The following is a 13,948-nucleotide window of genomic DNA, read 5'->3' on the forward strand; positions in this document are numbered from 1 at the left end:
CATCTGAGAACCCTTCTCTTAGCCCACAGGTAGCCTCAGCCTCGGCTTGCTAACGGGGAACTTGAGCGTCCACGAGGTCCAAATGATCACACAGAACTGGGCTGTCCAAAGGCAAGTGCCCCCACACCGGTGTGCTCTACCTGTGCGTGACCTCACAGACCATTAAATCATATGCTCTGGTCACACAGCCTGCACTGCCACGCAGTGTCACTTAAAGCTTTGTTCTGCACGTAATGGCTCCATTATGTTTGAGAAGAATGGTAATTTCTCTCAAAGGACTCATTTCCAATTACACTGCCATGCTCTTCAAAGAATGAGGCTCAGTGGGTAGAAGCCCGTTTGGGGAAAAGCTCCTCTCAGGGGTACATACAGGCAACACGCAGGCACTCTCTGACTTAGTGAAGACCACAGATGCTTATGGACCGTGGGTCCCTCTCTTCACCACTCCGGTCCACAGGAGCTGTGATCTGTTACGGAAGACGTTGGGAAAGGTGGTCAGAGGGCTGAGTGGCGCAGTCCAGGCCTTGACACTCTAACACCAAGGCAGGCCCCCGGGAACCAAAACTGGTCAGTGCGGAGATGGCTCTTGAAGCCCGCCAGCATCAGGGCTGCCGCTTTTCCTCCGGAGCTGCGGGTGTACCTAAGGCCTGCAGCTGGGACCGACTCTACGCCGTCTCTATGGCACGCATGCACAGCCTACAGCCTACAACCTCTCCATGGCTCTAGGAGGCACTTTTCTTTTTTGTTATTTTTTGGTACAGACAGGCTTCCCCACTTCCAATCTCAGCAGTGGTTTCCTGCTTCCGGGGCCTAATGCGCCCATCCCCATCTGAGACACAGCTGGAGAGACGATGACCACAATGAAATCAATTAGAACCTGGACGGCTCTGCAGCTGGGGCTGCGGGCCACTGTCAGTGTGGGCAGCCTGGACCTCTCGGGAACCACAAGCGATGCATGCTCTGAAGCTGGCAGGTGGGCCCGATGCAGACACTGCTCCCGACTGCAAACGGCCACGCTAGTGAAGGCTGAAACACAGGGCTTTGTGTACACACATCATCACAGACACAAATCAATCAACAAATTCATTTTTTTATTTAAAAAGAAGCCTGCACAAGCCGGGCAGCAATGGCACACGCCTGTAATCTCAGCACTCAGGAGGCAGAGGCAGGTGGATTGCCGTGAGTCCCAGGACAGCTGATGACGGAGTGCTCATTCCTGGGAGGAGAGCGAGGACCCCTCAATGCTCTCCTCTAACCTCCCCACATGCGCACAACGCCATGTGTGCGCCTACACCCTCAGACACACCGAGAGCAGAGCTAAGCAAAGACGAGCAGCAGAAGGTGTCGGGAGTGCCTGCTCAACCAGGTGGCAGAGAGGAGGGAACACGGAGGCTTTGGCCCATGTCATTTTGTCAGGGAGTGAGTTTTCCACTGGGCCACAGGCTCCAGGCCTAGAGACAGGCACCAACTGTGCTCTTTACTGTAGTTTTACACAACCGTGTGAAGCCATCTCTCCAGGAATGAGCATCAGAACCCTAAGTGACTTAAGAATGAAGATACTCTGGAAGACTTGTGAAGCAAAATGACACTAGAAGTTAGATTAAAAAAGCAATGCTTGAGAGATGGAGAGATGGCTCAGAGATTAAGAGCACTGGCTGCTCTTCCAGAGGTCCTGAGTTCAATTCCTAGCACCCACATGGTGGCTTATAACCATCTATAGTGAGATCTGGTGCCCTCTTCTGGTGTGCAGGTGTACATGCAGAGAGCACTGTCTACGTAATAAATAAATCTTAAAAAAAAAAAAGCAATGCTTGAGGTGGGGGGTGGAGTATGGCAATTAAATGACATAATCCCTGCAGTCAGGAGGAGTGTGAGTTTGAGGTTAGTCTGGACTGCATAGCAAGACCCTGTTAAAAAAACAAAAACATAGAAAACTTATCATGTGATGTTATAATAGGGGGTCCAAGGTGACCCCGGGACTGCCACCCTCTGTCAGCTGCACAACCGAGTCACCAGAGGACGACGACAGCCAGCAGTACTGGAGAACCGCAGATGTTTCTAGACAGGTCCCTTGTAGAAGACAGTGGTGACAAGGCACAGGGGCACCCTAGCCGGCCACTCTCTCCCACGATGTGGCCCGTGTGCGTGTGAGTCAGACGACACACAACTCCTCAACACAGGGTGCTTTATTTAAACCCCTGTGTACGTGATGGCTATGAAGACCAGCACAGGACTCAGAACAAAAGCCCCCGTGCCCTGTTGGCAGCTCTGTGGGACTGCAAGCCGAGGCTGGACGTGGGGGAGGTTGCTCCATCCTCACTTAGAAGACTGCTGCCATTCCACACTGCCAGCTGGGGCTACAACGGTCACTCAGTGGTAAAAGCACTGGTTCCTCTTCCAGAGGACTCAGGTTCAACTCCCAGCACCTGCATGCTGTTCAGAGCTGGAATTCCAGCTTCAGGAGGGGAGCTGGCTGCTGAAAGTACCAGGTATGAAGACACTATGTAGAGGCAACCCCACACACATAAAATAACAAAATTTAAAATCCCACTTTATTCAACAAAAACGATTGAGGGGCTTGAGTAAAAACGACGAGCACCAACACTCTGCAGTTAACCCGCATCAGGTCCCTTGGTCCCTAAGACAGCAGCTAAGTACAGAACCTTCCAGGTCTTCCACTGCCTGAGTCCACACACACACTGCCACAAGGTCTGTGACCTGTCCCCACGGCACCCAACACGCAATGCTCTGTCTACACATGCAGCCAGGCCTCACCTTCCAAACACTGAGCAGACACCGGAGGACAACTGAACTCCGACATGAACATGACAGCCTCCCTCTGAACTTCCTAAACCCCTAGGCTGTTAAAGATGCCCCCCCCCCCCAAGCCCTGGACCAACTGTCCTCCTGCTGCTCAGAACAAGCACCCTCCAGCTGTCCTCGGCCCCCAGAATCCTGGATGCTGCCTGAGCATCAGTTCTGTGCATCAGGAAGCAGGATCAGGGTCGGAGAGCTTGGGCCAAGCCTGGGGTCTTCGACTAACTTCTCCCGATTTGGCGGCCAGAGGCCCCAGTCATCTGGGATGTAATCCTGCCAGGGCAGGTAGGAGTGCACCCTGAAGCCTCTCTTCCGCAGGCCGCAGAGAGCAGGCACCAGCACCTGGTTGGATTTCGGGCACTCCAGCATGATCAGCCTCCAGAACTGCAGGTCCTGCCCATCAAGTGACTGTACCAAGTCAGCCGTCCTCACCTCACCAGGGTCAAGAAACAACTCCCAGCGATGGGCCTGAGTCATCACAACCCAGCGGGTAGACATTGACAGCAGGGTGCTCTTATGTTGGGAGACAGTCAACAGGATGAAGAACTGCAGGCTTGTCAAATATAATTCTGCACCAGTGTGGGTCATGGGGCACATGGCACTCAGCTCCAACAACACGGGCTGCCCAGGAGACATGTTTACACCATTGAAAACATCCCACCAGGACAGAGGAGGCATGAGCTGGTGCGAGCAATCAAAAAGGTCATCAAATCTCCGGGGAAGGGCCTCGGCCCACTCAGTAAACTCGGGACCCTGATCCAAGGGTTCGGCTTCCTGAGGCCCCAGCTCCAGGGGCACGACTTCCTTAGGCTCCAACTCAGTGGGCACAGGTTTGGGCATTGTTATTGCCTGAATGAATAGAAGTTCCCCAAGCTCTTCCTGGATAGGCATACTCATACTCGGTGGCGACTGTTCGGGGATGGGCCCCGCCCCTGCCTCCAGCTCAGAGTCTGGCTCAGAGCCTGACTCAAAGTCTGGCTCACAGCCTGACTCATAGTCTGGCTCAGATCCTGACACAGAGTCTAGCACAGATCCTGACTCAGAGTCTGGCTCAGATACTAACTCTGAGGGTTGCCCTTCCAACAGCAGCCCTCTATCGTTCAGGACAGCTGCCTTGAAGCAGGAGAAGCAGATCTTCTTCTGGTCTCCATGGACAAGCTGGTACAGCCAGGCTGCATAGAGGCAGGGCATGCCCTTGGCTCCCTGGCTAACACTGACCGGGGGACACATGACCAAGAAGCCTGTGTAGAGCTAACTGGACAGAGAGAGGAAGGCTTGCCCGATGGTCTCAGGAGGTCCCGCCTGCAGGTCTGGGGACCTCGAGATGTTAACAGGCGGGGAAAGCCGGGAACAGGAGAAACAGGAGACAATGGGGTGCAGGAGGAGGTGTTCTGGGTTCCAGGACACTGGGCAGCGGTGCGAGAACCGGTGCCAAGTCAATGGGTACCTCCCTGGAGAAGCAGGCAGACTTGCGCTTCCGGAAACTTCTTCAGCTTCACACTTGCTCCAAGGTCTGGGGAGCTGGAAAGGCAAAGGAAATGGGGCTTGGCTCCCCCTGCTGGGCAAGCTGCTGGGAGCGCTGAGGAGAGGGGTGCTGGGCTCACTGCTCACCTTGAGCAGGCCAGGGCTCACAGCTTCAGCCCCCCCTTGGGCCCAGCAAGGAGGCCGGCAAGCCTAAGGCAGGACCTCCTCTCTGCCCACAGCGCTCCCACCCCCACCCCACCCAGCCCATCCAACCAGCGCCAGCCACGCCCTCAGCCCCTTTCCATCCTCACCTCCCTGAAGAGGTCCCAGCAAGCCTGCTAATGGACGCCGAACCAAAGCTTGCCTCGAGGCAGCACCAGCACCAGGGCCTTATAAAGGGCCAGCACCCATGATGCTCTAGCTCATTTACATATCTCCCATGAGCCCCCAAACGCAGGCAGCGAAGGCGTTGAGTCGCCCTGGCCTGCGACGCACATGCGGCCTGGCGTCCCCCATAGGGCGCATGCGCTGCTCCCCTGCCCACACCCACGCGCCTCTGCCTCCTGGCTGCTGCCTTGAGGTGCGCGATGTCCCTGGGTCACACTGTCCCTTCGAGGGACACGAAGGGCTGGGCCCGAGCCATATCTGGTTTGGAAAAGAGGATTCCTTCGTCCCTGTCTCTTAGTAAACCTTTCAAGCTTGTGAAAATGCTCACGAGGCCCAGCTGCGTTGTACACTCATCTCTGGGTCTCTTCATTCTTACACACACTCTTCTGGGAAGAATCGGGGGAAGAGTATTCTTGGCGGAGTCTGGGACTCAGAGGAGAGCCCAGCAGGAGATACAAGGTTTCCAGTGGCCTCGCTCCGAGCTCAGCCTTCCCAGCACAGGGCTGTGTTTGTTAAGATCCGGGGGCAGCAGCGCGGGCGTCAGCACCTCAGTTTCACTCTACAGAGCCTCTGGGCTCCCCTTGGCGACCGCACCCCTGCCCCAGGCCCTGGGCTTTCCCTCTGCAGCCGTTCGGCCCTGGCCTCAAGCAAGAAGCTGTCGGGTGGGTTCCTTGCTTAGGAACGCATGGCTGCGTTTCCTGGGTGCCCCGAGGACCCAGTATTCCGTTACTGGGTACATCCCTGCTTATGCACTCACCTCATGAAGAGAACGGTGTTGCTCTCCAGGAGTTTTAGGAACTCTGTAGTCTTCTATCCTTTCTCCCCATTTTTCTCTACCCTCACTACTAACCTCGTGTCCGAGTGCGCGTCACCGGCTCAGCTGTCGCCTCTTCAGTCTTAAATAACCAACTGCCTCTCCTCACGCTTGCCTTTTGGCCTTGATGTTCAACTGTCAACACCTGCGGTGGTTTGAGTGAGCACTGTCCTCCATAAGGTTGAGAGTTTGAACACTTGACTCCCGGTGGGCGGGGTGCTTTGGGGGCTTTCTGGAGGAGGAGGCAAAGGGAGCAGCTTTTGAGAGTTCATGGTGTCACCTGTTTCGTCTGCTGGTGTGGTCAGAGGTGTGACCTCTTGCCTTCTGGTCCCGTTTGCCAGGCCTCTTCTGTCTTTAGGGTCTACCCACTGGGAAAGCCAAAACAACATTTTTCTTCTGCAGGTTCCTTGGGTCATACATTCCACAGCAACCAAAAAGACGTTAAGATAGCCCTGCCGCCTTCTATGGCTTCTTTGTTGCGCTTTTCATATTCGCAGCTCAGGATCGCTGGCTAGATGCTCTGAAAAGCCGGGGAGATGGTTCAGTTGGTAGACCACTTGCTTTGCAAGCGTCCGTCCCTAACACCTAAGGGGGGGGGGGATCTGAGTGTGGTGGCAAGTGCTTACCAACTCAACGCTGTAGGATCAGGGTGGGGACAGAGGCGAATGATCTTGGAGCTTCATGTCTGCCTGGATCAGCAAACTCCGTGTTCACAGAGAGACCTTGTGTCAGAACAGAGCACCTGATAGTGGCTTCTGGCTTTCCTACATAGGTGTGAACACACTCACACTCACACACACACACACACACACACACACGTACTATAAAAAAGCTTAGAAAGCTGGATGCGGCAGCGCGTGTCTTTAGTCCTAGCAGTTGGAGTCAGATCTGTGACTTTGAGACTCGTCTGGTTGACATTGCTGCATTGCTAGTTCCGGGTCAACTGAAGCTGCATGGTGAGACCCTCTATATCAGAAAGGAGAAGGAGAGAGACTTTTTATTCACCCCAATACTGTAATATCCAGAGGCACACAGCAGGGCAGCCCCAGCTAACTCATTAAATAAGCCTGAACAACACATTTATGTAGCCAGAGAAGGGTGTGTGGACCAATCACATTTTGCCTCACATGCTCATGAAGGTTTATACTTTAACTAATCGCAGCACACCCCACATAAGGGTTTGTGTTTTCACCAATTACACCCTTGCCTCTTGACAGTCATTACAGCTGTCCTCGGTTAGTCCATCAGAGGGAGTACCTGGGCAGAAATGATTACAGGGTCATGCAGAGTTCACCAAGGCTTGTGACAACAAAACATTTCTGCAAACTGTTGGCAACAGTCCTTGCTAAAGCTGCACCCTGAGGAGCCAGGCTAACAGCTAAGACCCCTGCGTAGTTTCTTCAAGACATTTAAGCTGTCGGAGGCTAGTGTGGCTGGCCATTTGACTGATAGTCCTTTTGCTCACAGAAGCCAGAGTCCAATAGCTGCCAATTAGGAAGTAAAATTGCCTGCCCCCAGCATCCTCATTTTTTTACAGGAAAAAGGAATCACAGGCAGAGCTTACAGTAAAGGACTTGACAGGTCTGTTATTAACACTACAGTAGTTTTTTTTTTCCACTACAGTAGTTTTTAAAGTTTGTTTTTTCTTTTAAACAATGTTTAGCATCTTGCCCAGTTTTTACAGAGAGATAGATTTCACCCTTATCTGTCTTGGCATCTAAGTTCGTAGTGTTAATTTCCTTTCTGCTCTATTCATTCTTAGATTTCTCTTTCTTTCTCTTTTTCTTTCTTTCTTTCATTCAGATAAACTCTCTTGTATCCTAGACTGTCTTCTAGTACACGATGTAGACCGTGAATTCTTGATCCCCTTGCCTCTGTCTCTTGAGACCTGGTACTACAGGTATAGTCCGGTAAGTGCTGGGGATGGTCCCAGGGCGCTGTGCACACGGGATGAACGCTCCACCAGCTAAGCTGCTTTCCCAACCCTCACCCTTAGATATTTGTGTTGGTTTGCTTCTTGTCTTAGGCTGCCTGGCTGTGAGAACAAAATGCCAAGGCTGGGCAACTTGAAGGACAGGGACGCACCTTGTTTCAGCTCTGCTGCGTGGAAGTCCAAGGCCAGGATGCTGTCAGACAGATCAGAAGGACCTGCCTCCCCTGGCACACTGGGGCAGGCCTAAACACTACCAAACACGGGTCAATGCTATTTAAGTAGCGTCAACCATTATTCAAATTGTTAGTCGTGTGCAGAGCTTTCTGTAAGTATTAGCTATGGTATTGGATATTAAGTACTTAAACTGCCAAGAGTAGCAGGCATTTGATGAGCCCCTCCCTTGAAAATGGCAGGCTTGACTGGGCCCTTTCCTGGAAACCTGACTGGACGACCCTCCTGTCAGCCTGGCTGTTTTAGATGTAGCCACTTTGGAGACAGAACAGCTGCTGCAGAGGACCGCCACAAAAGCAGCTGAAGCCATGCTCCAGCAGACAGCCTGTTCCAGCCTGGGGAAAGAGCAGTCAACCAGGCAAGTTTCTGTGGCCACTTTTGCTGACTTCAGAGAAGGCATGGGACTGATACAGGTCCTTTACCTTTGCCATGCTCCTCCCTCATGCACAACCAGGCTGAGTTGCTAACTTTTCAAGTCAGGGAAGAGACTCTTCCTGTGCTGGCCTGACGGTTCAACACAGGAGTAAGCAACACAGCTCTGAGGGGAAGGGCTTCCCCATGCAGGGGCTGCGGCTCTGAGGGGAAAGGTTCCCCCATGCAGGGGCTGCGGCTATGAGGGGAAAGGTTCCCTGGGAGTCGGGAGCCGAGGGACACCAAAAGAACCATACTGTGCAACAAACCCCACACAAGAGCTGTATCGGGAGAGACATGAAAGCGTGGCTGCCTCTGCTAGGGCGGAAGCCTCAGGGAGCGGGCAGGAGGAGGGCTTTACAGAGGGCTTCTTGGAGGCAGAGTTTTCCAGGTTAGGGATTGGCGGGATTTTAAGGCAAGCTCAGGGGCTGGTGGGTGTTGGCGAGTTTGCAAACCCAGAAGTAGGTTTGAATCTTCCACCCTATAATGAGGCCCAATAAAGTGCTCCTCCTCCGTCGTATTTGTGTTGATGTGCCGCCGGGTCTTGTCTTCTGAACTTTGTCAAATCAGGCTTTCAGGAGGGAAATCCTCTGTTTGCTGACAAGACCCTTCGTTGTATTCACAAGCATCAGACAGAGGTTGGAGCTTTGCTTCTGCCATGATAACAAAAGGCGACCTTGAAGAGAAAGGGCCCTGGGTCAAAGCTGTCCTCTGTGGCCTAGCCCCTAGCTCCGCTCTAGAAAAAGCCTGTAAGACTCAGACTAGTGAAACTGAGGCAGTTTATTTTATGAGCTTGCCAGGCAGGTACCTCAGCAGAGACTTGAATTCAGGGATGGCAATGCAAAGTCAGAGAACGGTTTTTGTAACCCTACATGCATGTCCCTTCCCCACTGGCCTCAGTGGCTGAGGGGAAGCGAGAGTCTCACATGTTATCAACAATTCACATTCCACTTGTTTTCAATAGGGACCCTAGGTGGGTTTATCTCCATATTTTATGCCTGTTGCTTTGAGGTGTAAGTGTAAGTGACCATCTTACACACTTACGCTCTGTATGCACACATGTACATAAAGATCACAAATCTTTTTTTTTAGGTATCCAGTTAGCCTAAGCTACTTAGCAAGTTTGAAACCAGCTTGGACTACATGAAATCCCACTGCCAGCACATCTGTGGGAAGCACGTGGCAGAGAGTAGACATAGCTGTACCCCGGAGGAATCTACGGTCTCAGCAGAGATGGGAGGCAGAGGCCAAGCTGCAGCACTGGATACCCAACTCGAGAAATGTCATCAGATCTGGGAGGAGTTCCTAGCCAGGGAGGGTATGGAGTGGACTTTTGTCGGAGCTGAGGGGGCAGCAGCCCTTTGTGGGACAGTGAACTGATACCCAGTGCTCCAGGGGGCCCTCTGGCTTTGCCACCTGACTGAACCTTCTCTTTGCCGGTAGTGATCCAGCCCCTGTGTCTGGGACTCAGATGTTTGTGGAGGTGCCAGCTCTCAAGCCCAGGCCCAGCAGGGCTATGGAGGCAGCCCTGACTCAGCCTTGCTCTACGCTCATCCTCTGAGCTGGGTGGTCAGCTTCATTGTTGAGAGGCCAACAGCATGTTGAGCTGAGTCTGCTGAAAGACTTGGGTGATAAGGTGCTGATGTCAGGAAGGTGGGAACTCTCTCACTACCTAGGATGCCTAGGTGCCCTCAGAAAATCAGGAATGAAAGGGAACATCCTTCTGCAGAGATCATGAACAGTAAATCTGAGGAAGCGTCCTCCCGTGCAGGACAGATGCGGTGCGGGGAGTAGGTGCTCATTTTCTGGCCAGACAGTCTCAGGCGGGGTCCTGGCCCACCTGGCCTGGGAATGAAAGGAAATGCAAATGAGAAGCGAATATTCACAGAAGTAAATTGTGCATAGACAATCCTGGAGGAGTCATACTCAGTTGCTGAGAACGTTTACAATATACTGAACTCAATGATCAATTGCATTTCTGAGTACCATCAGTAAACAGGAAGCTGTGTTCTAAAAATGGCAGTGGGTGGGCAGGGCATGCGTGTCGTCCCAGCAGAGATTGAATGCCAGCTTGGACTACACTGTGACGCCCTTCTCTAAATCAGTAATTTCAAAAGACAAGCCTAGCGGCAAAAGCCTGCAATCCAAGCTACTCAGGAGCCTGAGAGGTGGATCAAAATTTCAAGGCCAGGCTTGAGAGACGGCTCATCCGTTAACAGTGCTTGTTGCTCTTCCAGAGGACCCAAGTTTGACTCCCAGAACACACAGTAGGTAGTTTGCAGCTTCCTGCAGCTCCAGTTCCAGGGGATCTGACCCTTCCTCTGGCCTCTGCAAACACCCACACAAATGTGGCATACATGGATACAGACACATAGACATAAAGTAAAAAACAGTAAAGATAAATCATTACAAATTCAAGGTCTGCGTGGGTTTAAAGCCAGCCTGGGTACTCTTGTCTCCAAAAGTAAAAAAAGTTAAAAGAGGGCTGAGGCTGTTGCTCAGTATCAGGGCACTTGCCTAGCAGGAACAAAGCCATAGTTTCAGTCTTCAGAACAACAACAAAAGGACACAATTATATCAGAAAATATCAAGTCCTGAGGAATAAGAACAGAAGCCAATAGAAGGGAAGACAGGCTATTGGAAGGAAAGACGTGTTTCATCGCCTGCCTGATGTGGGCTCATGGCAGCATTACTCAAAGTCCCACCAAGTCTTTTGGTAGAATGTGACAGGCTGTTTACAAAAACCAGGAACTTGCCAAATGCAAGAGTTCAGCTCTGGGAGTGGCAAGGTGGCTACAACCGGCCCAGCAGCCCAACTGTAGCCACTTGGGTGTTGTGCTTATAAATCACAGCTGCACATTTTACTTCATGTTTCTAACCTTTGATTTAAAAGTAAAGCAAAACAATGTGGTTGTAAAATTTCTCAGTGAACTCTCCCCCCTTCACACGTAAACAATAAAATCAGAGAGTTGCTGACCTTTGATAAGCGGGATCAAGACCATCTCATGGCAGGAAGAAGGCAATAAGGACGAGGCTCAGACCAGAGACGGTGGCAGGTGATGGGAGTTGGTGGCTAAGATGCTCTCTACTTCCTGGGCCACAGCGCCCCTCCCCCACAGCAGCTGTCCCGCCCTCCAGCATGCTCTGTGCTCCCAAATCAAGCCACATTCCCCTGCACTCTCCAGACAGTGATAAGCAAACTGTGCTGTGGCTTGTAGTCCTGCTCCAGCAGCGAGCAAACCCAGTCCCTCTGATGCCCATGCCCAAGGTAACTTTAAATCATAATTCTATTCTGACTAACTTATTTATTTACTTTACATTGGGGTCACAGCTTCCCCTCCCTCCGGCCCTCCCTCACCTTCCCCCATCCATCCCCTCTCCTTCCCTTCTCCTCATATCAAGTTGCAGTAAGATTAGGTACATCTTTTTCTATTGAGGCTAGACAAGGCAGCCCAGTTAGGGAAAAGGGATCCAAAGGCAGGCAGCAGAGTCAGAGACAGCCCCTGCTCCTGCTGTTAGGAGTCCCACGGGAAGACCCAACTGTACAACTGATACATATGTGCAGAGGGCCAAGGCCTGTCCCATTCATGTTCTCTATGAGCCCCTATGGGCCCGGGGTTAGTTGATTCTATAGGTTTTCTTGTGGTGTCCTTGATCTCTCTGGCTCCTTCAATCCTTCCTCCCCCTCTTTTACAGGATTTCCCAAGCTGCACTGTTTCCATCAGCTGCTGGTTGAAGCCTCTCTGATGACGTATACAGTATGCTCCTGTCTGCAAGTATAGCAGAGCATCATTAACAGTGTGTCCGGGGCGGGCTCCCTCTCATGGCCGGGGTCTCAAGCTGGGACACTCATTAGTTGGCGCGTCCCTCAAATTCTGCTCCATCTTTTACCCTTGAACATCTTGTCAAGGCAGGACAAATTGTGGGTCTAAGGTTTTGTGGCTGCGTAGGGGCCCTAGTCCCTCCATTAGAAGTCTTGCCTGGTTACAGGAGTTGGCTGGTTCAGGCTCCATATCCCCCACTGCTAGGGTCTTAGCTCGCGTCCCCCTCATAGATTCCTGGGAGTTTCCATTGTCTGAGGTTTCTAGCTTGTCCCAGTGATGCACCCCCAAACCAGCTGTACATTTAGCACCTGCCAGGAAGAGGGAAATGGAGAAGAGGAAGAGAGAAAGGAATGCCATTTGAGTTAGGGTCCAAAGAAAGCTGGCATGCTGGGTAATGAGGGTTGGTGGGTAGCTCTGTGATAGAAAGGAAGGTAGGCTTCAGAAGAAAGTAACAGTGTTCTTAAGGTTTTTATTTTATGTATGAGTGTTTTGTCTCCATGTGTGTATTTGCAGTGTGCTCATGCCTGGTGTCTATGGAGGCCAGAAGAGAGCATAGCATCTCCAGGGAGTTACAGACGGTTCTGAAGCTTCATGTGGATGCTGGGAATTGAACCCTGGTCCTCTGCAAGAGTGACACATGCTCTTAACTGCTGAGCTAGCTCCGTAGCCTCTTCTTACATGTTGCTTTTTATGTGTCAGTCCCCAGCACCTGCTTTCCCGACATTTAGCATGCTCCTCCATGGCCCTGCACATAGGCTAGTTCACATGATGTGCCCCCAACTTACAGGAGCAAGACATTCCATTATCACTTCAGACCTGACGGTTCTTTCCTTTCAGGGTGCCATGTGGCTGGCTGTAGTCTCCCAGTAAAGTTTTTCTGAAGGGTAGTTCATCCACTGAGCCTGTATACCACTTATTACTTAAAACATACTGTTGGGAGTTGGTCTGATGCTACGTACTTTAATGCTAATTACTGTCCCCCAAAATTTGGTCCCTGCCTGGATGAGCACATTCTCTCATACACCTGTCTTTATGTAGAGCTTACCTAAGAAATTACTCCTATTTGACCAATAAAAAGCCGACAAGGGCAGGGCAAAGGTGAGGTGGATGGAGCTAAGGTTCATGGGCTTAGAGGACAGAGAGGATCTTGGGATGGGGACAGACAGAAATCAAGGAGGAAGGAGGAAGCCACACTGAGTTAGCATGGAAAAGGAACCGTGTGTGGACCGGGAGGAAGGATTCCGTGGATGGCGTGAAAAGGAGCGATCAAGATAAAGAACAAGGAAGTATTTAATTTATGGACTTGTGGATGGGAGATGGGCCAGATAGGAATGGTTAAGAGATGGCATGGGATGGGTCTGAAAGATATGAGTTAGCATAGGTGGAATTATCTGCCCAGCTCTAGGTGAACTAAGGCCATCTAAAATCTAGCAGGAGTCGGTCCTTTGGTTGTTAGTGGGTTAGATAATACCGTCGATAATCACAGGGCTAATAAGAAACATTTCCAGCCCGGTGTCAGTTCTTTTCAGCAACAACATATCCAAACCATAGGCTCTAGGCTGAGCATCCCTCCTTACCTGTTCCTGAGAAACTGGGAAGAGAAGTTTAAGCAGTTTGTCTTGGATTTGGACAGAGGCACCAGGGATCAGGAGGTGGCCATCACCAGGACACCCAAGGCCTCGTGCTTCTAAGAGAAGGGCTAGGCATTGGTCCACCTGCAGAGCCCACCAGTCGGTGCAGCATGGCTCCTGTGGAGCAAGGTCACAGTCTGGAGTCTGTAAGACCCAGAGAGAATCCATCCCCAGACCTGCCAGCAACCCAGCACCCTGCCTCCAGTGTTGGAACCTGTGAGGTCTTATATTGGAGAAGTGCAGAGAGGAGAAACCAGAAAACATGCACCGTAGGTGAGAGGGAAAGCCAAAGGAGGGTTAAGACAGGGTCCTGGCCTTCAGGGGTGTCCCCACCTGTGCCAGGGAGCACAAACACTGATTGCCACCGGGGCTGGAAAGAAGAAAGGGGCTATGTGGAAACTTTTGAGCACCTACTTTGTCTCATCCTCAATTTCAG

At 51.7% G+C, this 13,948-nt stretch overlaps 1 protein-coding gene across 1 annotated transcript; it reads right to left on the reverse strand.

Annotated features, from left to right (window-relative positions):
• Nucleotides 1-2,934: 2,934 nt before the first annotated feature.
• On the reverse strand, nt 2,935-4,047 carry LOC110548792 (testis-expressed protein 19.2-like). The gene has a single exon (XM_021637366.2). It carries the CDS (start codon nt 4,045-4,047, stop codon nt 2,974-2,976), a length of 1,074 nt encoding a protein of 357 aa, XP_021493041.1. The 3' UTR covers nt 2,935-2,973.
• Between the last annotated feature and the right edge of the window lie 9,901 nt (nt 4,048-13,948).

Source organism: Meriones unguiculatus, chromosome 7, assembly GCF_030254825.1.
Source record: "Meriones unguiculatus strain TT.TT164.6M chromosome 7, Bangor_MerUng_6.1, whole genome shotgun sequence".
Classification (NCBI taxonomy): Eukaryota; Metazoa; Chordata; class Mammalia; order Rodentia; family Muridae; genus Meriones; species Meriones unguiculatus.